We start from the raw sequence: 12441 nt of genomic DNA, 5'->3' as shown, positions 1-12441 counted from the left end.
TAAAAACGATTTTTTACTTTCAATTTATGTGTGTTGAGTATTCATAAGTATATTGAATGCTTACTTATTATTATCTGTTATATTTTTTGTAATAAGGTTATTTCCCTTTTCTCTTTATTAACTCGCTTTTATTAGGTCGAGTTGTAACTAAGTAATAAAATATATAACTAATTAATGTAATAAACCTATGTCATTCTAATTGTTGTGCCATAAAACTTAGCAATTAAATGTAGATTAGATTAAAAAGTAAATTAAATCAGCTTCAGTCCCGCATATAGCAGGAACGACAGAGGAAACCTAGTGTTAAGACACTCCGTTCCCTACTTTTCGCTGAATTTTTCGACTGGACTGCCTGCTAGTAAGCATATCGTGTTTGTGTTCATTACATTCGCCCTATTAATGTGTTCTGTATAAAAATAACACGCGTATTTAGTTTTTTTAAATATTAATTAATTTACTACAAGTAATTTTATTTTTGTCAAAGGTTGTCTGTAAGAGATTGTTTGAAGCAATAAAACCTATAACCGTAATATCAATATTTATGCATAAATTTTATTATTATGAGGTTATTGTTGCTGTTGCTCTTTAAGTCACCTCGCTTATCAAACGACGTCTGTAACTGTCTGCCTAGCAGACGTCGTTGGTAGACAGACATGGATGGATTCACTGGAACCAAATTTAAGCTCAGATTTTTTTTAATTCGTTCTAATATTTGTTTAACTAACATTTCTCTCAAGTGCAAAAATTCTTCAAAAAATATAAAATTTATATTTTTTTAAAAGCTTATTATAAACCTATATTATATTTTTCCAAATATTTCCCGAGATTTTATTTTATATGATTTTTTTTATTGCTGACGCAGTTAAATTGAATATCGGTGTCTATATTAACCCATATAGACCCGCCGTGCCCAAACGGGTACACCTACAATAGTACCCTTGTTTTTTTTATATTTTTATTTTTATGCAGTTTATGTCTAGAATTGTAGAGATAAGTAGTATATCCTTATGTTGTAGCCGTAAAATCCAATTAAAATTTTTTTACAATCGTTCATTTCGTGCCTTTTGTAAAGTTGTTTCACGAAATCTGTGAAGGCAAAATGTAAGTATTTTTATTTTTAAATTTTTCTTCTAAATACATTTGTTTTGGTACAAAACATACTTAAGTACTTAGTATTCTATGTAATATAATTACATTTGATTAGAAAAGAAGAGTCGTAATAGGACAAATTCAACTTTTACGATGCTGTCCCCAATTGGGGCCAATGGGCACATCAGAGGTAAATTTTTATGTTTTTATACGCATGTCCATCCAAAGTTCATAATGACTCTTAGGATATTTAGCGGTCGCAATGAATATAAGGGTCTTCAAGAAGCAGTTGTAATTATTGAAGAAAAAGACATCGGAGAGGTATATTTACTTGCGCTTTCTTTAGAACCAGGTGTGGAAATCGACCAAGAAGAAGATGTAGATATACAAAGCACTGCTAATCCGCCTGCTTACTAATAGAAGCAATTATCAACCTTTTGCTAAGAGACGTAGAGGAACCGTAATCTTGAGCAACCCCGTTGGTGTAAAAGTGATCCAACTACGACTAATATATAAGGTCGTCTTGAGAAATTTAAGAATTGTTAAAAGATGAAACTCAGCAGTAAAAGATATGAAAAGAAAAACCGAGCCGATTTTGATTACTGCTTTTAGCAAGCTAACCAAATTTTATTAGTGCGAAAGTTTTACAGTGTGGTATGGGCGGGGTTGATCAGCAATGCTGTACGTGGCAAAAAATACATAGGATCTTGCTGTTGCAAATTCGCGGCACCTGCACTTGTTAACCAATATAAACAGGATAGATTAGCTTGATTTTTTCGCTACATCGCTCGTCACGATTTAAGAGACGAAAACATCAACGTATTTATGCAACCAGTAGCTTCTGCAGTACCAAGTCTGCAGCACCACGGGGTAGACCACTACTCCCAAAAATTTGGCTAGCAACTGAGACGTGCAATGTCCCATAAAAAAAACGCGTGGATAGTGTAAAAAGTGTTATAAAACATTTCGTGTCGCAAAAATAGTTTCGAAATAATACATACTACATGTGCCCATTGGCCCCATTTAAGGACGGCATTTTTTTATATTTAAATAAAAAAAAATATTTTTTTTTTACGTTTTTTATTTTCTTACATCGATATCTATCAATTATTATCTAAAAAACCTTTTATTTATTGCTAGTTTGAGTATGGGTCTAAATGGGTTAACGTATTAAAACTCTATCTTCTTGAAATATTTTCTTTATAACAATTTGAGAATTTACATTAATAGTTAATAGTGAGAGTGTGTGAGTGTTACTGTGAATGCGATAGGCTGTGAGTTCGATTCTCACTAGAGGAAAAGAAATATTTACGGTTTTTATTTCTTCGCTCTAGCATCGAGCCAAAGCGCGGCGTTGAGTTTCGTCATTCAACACTTGTTCCTAGAATTCAGCGGAAATTGGACAACAATTTTAAAGAAAGGTTGGTTAAGTGTACCTCTGAGTGTTATTGTATATTGTCTGATAATAATTCTAAATTTAAATATATAAAATCTTCAATTCATCTTCTTTCTTATAATAAATATTAATTGTGTATGTATATTTATATTAATCTTATTAAAATATTTTATAAGAAATTTACATACATATAATAATAAAATAAATAGGGTACGGACCAAATCGCTGTAGCGTTAAAAAAATTAAAAACGGTTTGTTTTATATTTCTTTAATTAGATATAGTTATTATAAATCTTTTTTATGGCAACACAAATCAAATAAAAGCCAACATATGAGGTCGTGGCATATGGGATACAAGATTGTATCCCAACGGTTGTGGGTTTGATTCCCACTGAAGGGAATGAAATATTTAATATTTTCATTTCCTCGCTTTGGTAATGAAGCAAAATCACTTAAATTCCGAACCCTTAGTTCCACCTGCTAGTTAGCTATCCTACTAGACAACCTATAAGTGTACCATCACACAGTAATTGCACAAAAGAAATAGAACCTTTAAATACTGACTTGAAATTCACCGAATAAACTGGGAATTACTAAACTGTGTTTTCGCTATGTTATTAGGCTTAGTAGTATTTTGTGTAGAGTTGCTTACTTGTTCTTGTTCAAAATATCAAAAAATATTTTTTTTTTAACTTTTCTTTAATTTTGTTAACATTTTAAATTAAATTGATAATATATTTGATAATAAATTGATAAGTTTCTTAATTACTTAAATAAAGTCATAGCAATTATTTCTTTGTAATATTTGATATTTTTACCTGGTACGAGGTAGAGGATCATTTAAGGGTTTATGAAAAAAGAAAATAACAAAAACACTTTTACTAAAGTATTATTTATATATAAACCAGTTTAATGTAGAATGTCATAATGATGAATAAAATGTAAATGATTACATCAGTTTTAATAAGAAAATTATCTATACAAGTAATTAATTGGTTATAATTTTCTTTTTAATCTTAGCAGTCGATATTAACTTTATGTAAACATCATCATTTGTATCACAAATATAATTACAAAGTTGTACCCTTAATTCCGTCATATTAGACGGTATTGCTTACATTTTTATTGCTCTATAATATTTTAAGCACTTTTACACGAAGGACTATTTACAAATTATAAAGACCTAAAAAAAGTATAAGCTTTATATAAAATTAGCATACAATATATATGTTAAGTGCATAAATGTCCTCGTAAAAGAATCAAAGCTTTTAAGATATATTAAAATTAAAATAAATAAAAATCTTATGTAAATATTATTGAAATAGTATATTCAATAATTTTTATATATTTAAAACAATATATGATAAATCGATTATGCCCCATTGAATGAGAAGCGGGCAAGGTTAACACATCGACTATCTATACATATATATGTTTTGTTTTCAAACTAACAAGACATTAATAAATACTTTAAACAACTTTAAAATATATTTTGTTATACTATATTTTGTTATATAGTACTTACTCTTTTATCTCTTTGTGTTACATTGACATACGCTCATTATATCAAATTGAATTTAATGATTATAAGCACTATGATAAAAACTAAGTTATATATGTAATTGGTGATGTACCGGACGAACGTTCCGTGACATTTTTGGCGGACCTTTTAGGATCCTCATTCATTTCAAATACATATTTTCTGAACAACTTTAAGGCACGAGTTAGTAAAATTGTAAACAGCAACTTGTGTTGATAGGTAGAAGTGTCACGTCGCAATCCGGCAAGGTTAAAATAATAATACTTAAAGATACATCCGGTTCCAGTGCAACATGAATTTAAAAAATTCTGAGTCGATTGACGATGTACATGGAAAACGCGTAGCAGGTAAAGAAAAATCTAAGTAAAGTAATTAAGGCAAATATCAATCTAAAAACTGTTTTGCTTGATGAAATCTAACTAAAAATTATTTTACCGTTGTCTCCTGTACCGTATGAACAAAATATATTATTTATTAATTTAATTAAAATTAAGCACATATATCTCTCTTCTTGTAGTGTAGATGCAATCCATTGGTAGATTCCGTGATCAGACGGAAGGCAAATTTGGGTTCAGGACCAGGAAGAATTTCATATCTCCGTATAATGTTCGATAAAGTCGCCTTCAGAACAATCCACGCATAGCGGAAAGCTAAAAAAAATAATTATATTTATAAGGCTACACTATAATATTTATGTGAATGTTTAAATTATTTGAGATTTTTTTAAAAATGTTAATCAACATTATAAAAAAAATAATATGATAAGTAAGGAAGGTATATCGATGAAAAAATATAAGTTTGTATGTAAAGTATATTTCTAACACCTTTATGTCTCGCTCTCTTTCTCAAATCCTTTTCTCATTGAACTTTTAATCCAGGCGGAAATCCGCCCAAATGTTAATTGTTCAAACATAAAAGCTGAAAACGCATCTCTATCTCCTCTGACCCCTTAGCATTAGATTACTTTATCTTTACAATTACAAAAAAAAAAACCATAATACAGGTAAAAAGTTCACGTGTCACTCACCTACGCAGTTTCTAGGTCCGGCACTGAAAGGAACAAAAGCAAATGGATGCATTGTTGTGTCAAAGAATCGTTCAGGCATAAATTTTTCTGGTTCTGTGTAAGTCCTGGGATTTCTGGCAGCGGCATTGAAGAAAACAATTACAGACGTTCCAGCAGGAGCTACACGACCATCTAAGGAAATAATAGTACAATTAAATATAACGTTAAACTATATTCAAATACATTTGCATTAATAAAATAAAATATTTAATTATATTTAAAATTAAGTATATTTTTTGGATGTTGGTTGAAATAATTAACAAGAAAAAAAATACCGTTAGTCGTAAAATTCTTAGAATCACTTAGGATACAAATAGTTTTAATTGAATTATTTTTTTCGTGTAAATACTAACCAGATAACTTTAAGTCTTTTTGTAGTTGTCTCCCAATTCTGGGAATTGTAGGAATGAACCTTATAGTCTCCTTTATTAGCGCTTCAAGATATTTCATGTCATTTAAATCTTGTGTAGTCGCTTGTCTGTTTAAGTCTTTACCAAATATAGCCTTCTGTTCATCTAGAACTTTCTGTTGTACTTCTGGGTACAATGACATAAGGTACATTGCGTTGCACATCGTCATTGATGTCGTTAGATGTCCCTAAAATGGATAAAATGGTTTATGAAAAATATACATACCTATGTATGTCATAAAAACAGAATTGTACTAGATTAAAACATAAAGAAGTTAAAATAGTATCTATTATATAGTTATTTATAATTATTAAGTAATATAATAAAGTGAGAATACTAAATGAATTCTGGCTATAAACTGACATCTACCTCGATAAGAGGAATTAGTTTGAAATAAAAATATATTTACAGTAAATAAGGTTAATGTTATTTCTTCATTAATGATCGCATCCTTCTCAGGATCACCATTTGGCGACACGCTTAATATAAATCTGTCCAACAAGCAACCACCAGCAAGCTTATCTTCTATGAAAGTATCATAGTTCAAGTCGATGTTCTTATTGTTGCTCTTGGTTTCTTCTATCATTTTGTTCAAAATTTTTCTTCTTTGCGTAATTATCTGTTATAAGTAAATATTATGATAAATTTAGAAATATAACACTTTAACAAAAATCAATACATAAAAATAGTTGATACCCACATCTGAACTGTTTTGTTTGACGTCTCTAATAATATTCTGCATTTCAGTGTGCAATGGAGTAAATCTTACTAAGTAACTATTATTTCTCCAGTAGGAAAAGTAATTGTATGTTATAATCTTAATCATTCTGTGAAAGAAAGAATGACAATATTAGCAAAACTACCAAGTCATTAAAGAATAATAATTTAGACATTAACAATATTTTACTCACTTGCTGCTGGACTTAATATATGGATGATCACGGTTTTTAAGGTAATTCTTTTCAACTCCAAAAAGATTAACTGGAATTATAATAATTTTTAGAATGTAGCTATCACATATATTTTAAACTATTAACACAATATACGGTTAAAGGGTACGATAAGGTACTAGTACTTACCGCTTAACATATCGAGCATGTACGGCTTCAAATATGTGTATATATTGACTGGACTCTTGCCTTCATAAGAATCTATGAGCTCAAAGAGTGTTTGAGTGTGTTTGCCGAAATCGTCAGCAGCTCGGTCCAAAGCTTTAAAGTGAAAACTTGGAGTCATCAGCTTTCTCACTGATTTCCATCTTTCTCCTAAAAAATGAGATACGTTTTTTACTTTTAATAATAACTTATTTTACTATCAAGTTTCGTTTAGGATAGTTAGGATTTACTTTTTTAAAATTGATAATTAATCGAATATTTCTAAATATCGGTACATAAATATCAACGGCTTAGAGTTAAAAACGTGCTAACAGCCTATAAATCGAATTAACAGGAGATACAAAAAAAAATTGTTAAAAAACTATAAGGATTATCAGAAAGTTTTTGTTTTCAAAATTTGATTTACTATTTATGATATATAACAAAGGTCGATTTTGTTTTTTTTTTAAACTTTCGAACTTTTTAGAACTTTTCAATCACTTTCAACAATAAACGGATTTAGGAGGCTTATACTCTAAGCCGACGATATAAACTAAAAACTAACGATAATGATTAATTACAGAGTGATAATATTAGAAATTTTTATATACAAAATACAATAATTACTATTTGTGGCCCTAACTCCAATCAATCATATACTTTAAAATATACTTTAAAATATATAATATACTTTAAAATATTACGTTAAACTCATTATCAACCAAATTTGACGCATTTGATTTTTTTGGCGCATATTACTCAATCACGCGAAAACAATAGCTAAGTGGGTTTTGATGAAGTAAAGATTTAATATTAACAATAATTTAAAGCCTGGATTAGCATAAATTTTATGATCTATTTATCTTGATTAATTATGTGTTTATGGAATTATCACGTTTTGTTATAACGCGTGTCAAAAGGCATAACTAAGATAATGTGCATTTGTGGTCACGTGCCCTATAAAATAGATTAAATAAAAAATTATATATGTTTTTATTGTGAGCTTTACATTGTATCCCGCATATATCAGGATAGCATAAGGCAGTTTGTCACTTTCCGCCCAATTTTCGAGACTTTGCGTGTTGAGTAGCGGAATTCAATTCCGCGCTATATCTAGTTACTAGGACAGAGCCACAAAATGTGCCACAGCGACCTATATAGAATACTAGCCGACCTGGGCGGCTTCACTCGCTTGAACTATAGGAATATTTATTAAATGTTTATGAAATTATTTTCAGTTTAGGGGGTGAATTCTAAAATCACGAAACACGCGTTCAATGAAATATTTTTAAGAGTCTAATTTTCAAATTTTATAAAAATCGGTGCAGCATTTATTTATTTTTCGATACAATCCCTATTTCATCCCTTGAGGGTTAAAACTTTTCAAAATCCCTTTTTAGAGGATGTATAGATTACAAAAACAAAACATTACAATATCCACTATGAAATATAATTTAAAAGCTAAAATTCCTTTAAAGTGATATATATGATTTAAACAAGATTTCTCGATGATGAAATTATGATATGCGGTATACAGGTAATTGCTAGTGGCATATTTTCGAATACGTGTCCGAGGCGTACCGCAACATAATACGGTAAAGCGAGCTTTGTTTGTCTGCCACTGACGATCACTAACCGCATTTTGCACATTGTTGTAAACGCCATACATGTGAATGTATGGATAAAATATCTAACTATTTCTACCAGTTATTAAGTCTCATTGAAATAAAGAAGACTAAATCTTTTACAATTATTTGGGAATATAATAAATTGATTATTTCAAATTAAAAGAAATCAACAGAACTTTAAATATAAATGTATAAGAAAAATATGTTAACAGCCAACTCTAACTATGTATTTATGTAATATTTTACCCTCAGAAGTGGATACGGAGTAGCCAAAGAATGGTTTCATGGCTGCATTTCTCTCTAGAGGTTTCGAAAGCTCAAAATTGTCGTTTAGAAGTACCTAAAAAATAGAGATATTGTTAGGAAAATCAAATGCAAAATGAACTTTGTAAAATTTTCAAAATAAACAAATAGTAATTTGTAAGTGGCGGGCAACGGCTGGATGCGAAGAGCTGAAGATTGAGCTCAGTGGCGTGCCATTGGAGAGGCATATGTCCAGCAGTGGACGAGGACAGGCTGATGGTGATGATGATGATGAATTTGATGATTGACTGCAATAATTGAAGTATCTGTATATATATTACCTTAATGTCTTCAGGTTCGCACAGCATGAGCCAGTCCTCGGATCCAACAGACAGACGGAAATTTTGTTTTCCATGTTTTTCCCACATTTTAATCAATCTAAAAGACGCTTCTACAAAAAAACACAACGATACGCGCTAATTAGTTATTTTGCAGTTTTAGTCGTTGACAAGCGTCAAAAGTTTACTATTAGCCACATTTATTTTACTAATATATATTTATTAATTTTTGTTTCTAATTAAGTAATTTAACAAATAAAATCAAATCAGCTTCTCGCTGTATCCCGTACACAGCAGGATAGGCAGAGGGAACCTCCTATTAAGACACTCCGTTCCACACTTTCCACCGAATTTTGCAGGCATTGCGACTTTGCCTCGACACCAGAGCGAAGAAATGAAAATGTAAATAAATATTTCCTTTCTTCGAGTGGGGATCGAACCCACAACCAGTCGATTTTGCAACACTCTGACTATTTAACGAGAATAAAATATATTAAGATGTGTAATTCCTACAATGACAGTTAATATGAAATTAAGTTACAGTTAATATTAAATAAAATAATTGTAATTAAAAATGTAATTTAAAATTTAATTAAAAAAAATTAAGAATAAAAAAATAAATTTGTTACCGTCTGCATCGAATCCGATGTCTAGGCCATTCCCGACCAAAGGTAACGGTCTGTCACCGGGAAATTCTGAAAGCTTCTTCCATTTGTACCCACGTTTCTTGACAAAATCTTGGATCAATATTAAAGAAATAACGAGCAGAACTAACAGTAAGAAAAACATTTTAAAAATGTATTTCACACAATTTACTGGATATGTGTGAAAGTTCAAATTTAAAATCTGAAGTGGATATAATACATCAGCGCGCGCACTTTATATCTCTTTTGCTATCGTTTCTTATCGAACTGCTACAAGATTTGTTTAAAGGCGTGCAAGCTTCTTGATTGCCGTGACTATCTCTATGAGTATTAAATTATATAAAATAAATCAATTAGGGTAGCGTCCCCTACCCTAAACCTACTAGGGTTTGTAAACTTTTTCTATATATTTTTTAAATTAACTTAAGCTGTATTCTACTATTGTAACTTCGTATGTATAACATTTACTCGTATTTTATATTTTTCTTGTTCTAAAAAATTGTATTTTACGGCGATTTATTTTAGTTTTCTAGTACGGCGAATTTAAAGTATGTACTAAGTCGCACAAGTCGATCGGGCCAGATGGCATCTCTCCTTTAGAACGCTGGCGTCCTCCAAGTATTTTCCGTTTACGAACGTTTAAACGTTGGGTTGGGTGGGTCGTACAGTAAAACGCTTCTGCCACTGTGCCAAGGAGGTCTCATAAAAAAAACGTCCCCGTTTTGCAGTACCTTCCTTATTCGTGTTATCAATAATTGTGTGTCCGCTATACGCTGTATTTTCCGTTTCTATAATATATCTGTTATCCTTAGGGAAGATTTGGGATTTATCAAACCTGATGTACCCTGACTAGCCTGGCTGAGTCATACTGTACTGGGACAGTATGCTTACATACAGCAGACTTCGATACATGCCCATTCTTGACATCGGAGATGTGTTTCTTTACCCTAACACCGATGCTTCTCTTTGTTTGACTGATGGATGATAAGCCACAGTTATCTACTTTGTATACGCCTGCACACTGCACACTGTAAAGGACTGTACTTTTCTATTAAACCCAGCTGTTACAAATTTATTTATGTTATACATACATATTTAAGTAACTACATAGTTACTACTTAATTTTTTTTGTGATCGAATAATATTTAATAGCGCCAAACGCTACGGTCTCTACATACCTCTTTCGCCTCGTCCACTGTCATCAACCTCTTCATATTTGCCCTCCGGAGGATCCTCTTGCTTTTTACGTGACCGTCCTCCAGTATCTTTGATACTAATCATAACTAGTTTGTCAATATTTTTTAACATTATTAAAGTGTTAACATTTATTCTCCGACTTGCCTTCATTGGCTGGTAGACTGGAGTGCAAGGGGTATGTGCTAGGAAAAGAGTGCAAGAGGTTATGTAGTAGAATTGCTTAATCGGTGGAAAAATAGAGGAATCTGCTAACGAGCTCTACATTTCTCTATAATTACAACGTGTTAACCTTCATAGTTTAACACGTTGTAAAAATGATCGTTAATTTTTTGAAAATAATCTGTTAGTTACTAAGAAATGAATTCCGGCTGTTTTTTCACAGTAAAACATGTTTACATTCTTTAAGGGGCCTCTATGTACTAGTCTGTCAAGTCTGTAGAAGAATTCCATAACACAGATTCTTTTAAACTCCAAGGACAGACAGAAGATGATAACAATATATTTCAGACTTTATTTTTATATTTTGTTAATATATTACCTTATAAACTTAAAAAAAAATACAAAGATAATGTTGTTTACAATATGAATACCGATGCCCCTATTTTTATTTTCATTTGAAAAATATATTTTATGTAATAAAAATATATAGTAAAAAAATAAAACTTCATATAACAAAAAAATATAAGGTTATATAAAAACATTTACTATGTAACATTTATTTAAATTTATATTTTTATTTTTTCACTCTGGTGTCGAGGCAAAGCGCGGTGTCGAGTTCCGCCACTTGACACGTAATGTCTCTAATTCGGTGAAAATTGGGAGTGTCTTAACAATAGGTTCTCTCTGCCTACACTGCTCTGTGCGTTACATTTTACTTACTTTGGTTTTTAAATTAAAAAATATTGTATTTTGAATCACTTTATGGGTTTACACTTTATTTACCCTTTTTATGTCTCAAATTTGTACCTTTAAACTATAAAAACTATTTATCATATTCTTTACAAAATTGTCATTATACGAATTAGTTTTTGTAACTACACTCTGTACTCCGGATACATCAGGGTGAGGCAGATAAATCGAGTGTTAAGGCACTCCGTTCTCTATTTTTCGCAGAATTTTCGAGACATTACATGTTGAGTGGCGGAAATTAACGACGCGGTTTGTCTTGTTAACAGCGCGAGGAGGTGAATAATATTGAATAATTTATTTTCCCAGGTCGGAATCGAACGTTTAAACGTTGGGTTGGGTGGGTCGTACATTGATACGCTTCTGCCACTGTGTCAAGGAGGTCTCATAAAAAAAACGTCCCCGTTTAGCAGTACCTTCCTTATTTGTGTTATCAATAATTGTGTGACCTTTAGCTAGAGAGTTGCAAAATTTACGATAGTTTAGTATTTACTTGACTTTCAAGCGTTGGTAATTCCCTCCTTTTATCATTTGTTTATAAATATTTTATATCAATTATAGTTTATCTTATATTTCACGAATATATTAGTAAATTGTAATTAGTGTTTTTTTTTATAATGAGTTTATTTGGAACTCTTTATTGTTTTTATATATCTGGTTCAAAGGATTAAATATGGAAAATCTAAATAATTATTATAAAAGGGAATAAAAGTAAGACAGACAAAAAGTGACCCAGGAGGTATCCTGGAAGAAGAGCAACATTTGAACCTTATCAACACCAATTAGAAAGAGAAAACCTTTCACAAATTGATTATTGGCTTAAGCTGCAACAATTGACATCCATTGATGATCCATGATAAGTGTATGATCCAAATGCATGTCCAGATATT

The 12441-nt window shown here is 30.9% G+C and overlaps 1 protein-coding gene across 1 annotated transcript; it reads right to left on the bottom strand.

Annotated features, from left to right (window-relative positions):
* Positions 1–3358: 3358 nt before the first annotated feature.
* On the bottom strand, positions 3359–9675 carry LOC146529976 (cytochrome P450 4d2-like). Its single transcript, XM_085200683.1, has 10 exons — positions 9434–9675; positions 8808–8917; positions 8470–8563; positions 6581–6766; positions 6413–6482; positions 6202–6328; positions 5911–6120; positions 5445–5688; positions 5053–5223; positions 3359–4675 (listed from the first exon to the last, which is right to left on the bottom strand). Exons 1-10 carry the CDS (start codon positions 9591–9593, stop codon positions 4515–4517), a joined length of 1533 nt encoding a protein of 510 aa, XP_085056809.1. The 5' UTR covers positions 9594–9675; the 3' UTR covers positions 3359–4514.
* Positions 9676–12441: the final 2766 nt, after the last annotated feature.

This window comes from Heliconius melpomene, chromosome 17, assembly GCF_056956725.1.
Source record: "Heliconius melpomene rosina isolate 202511_hmr_F chromosome 17, ASM5695672v1, whole genome shotgun sequence".
Lineage (NCBI taxonomy): Eukaryota > Metazoa > Arthropoda > Insecta > Lepidoptera > Nymphalidae > Heliconius > Heliconius melpomene.
The sequence above is the reverse complement of the archived record's forward strand: the minus strand, read 5'-3'. Positions and strand labels throughout refer to the sequence as shown.

Excerpts from the sequence above, each read along its gene's own strand:
- LOC146529976 (XM_085200683.1), bottom strand. The coding sequence starts at position 9,593 with ATGTTTTTCTTACTGTTAGTTCTGCTCGTTATTTCTTTAATATTGATC. Across the intron at positions 8,564-8,807 it reads GCGAACCTGAAGACATTAAG|GTACTTCTAAACGACAATTT; the intron begins GTAATATATATA and ends TCTATTTTTTAG. Across the intron at positions 6,121-6,201 it reads TCAAACAAAACAGTTCAGAT|ATAATTACGCAAAGAAGAAA; the intron begins GTGGGTATCAAC and ends TACTTATAACAG.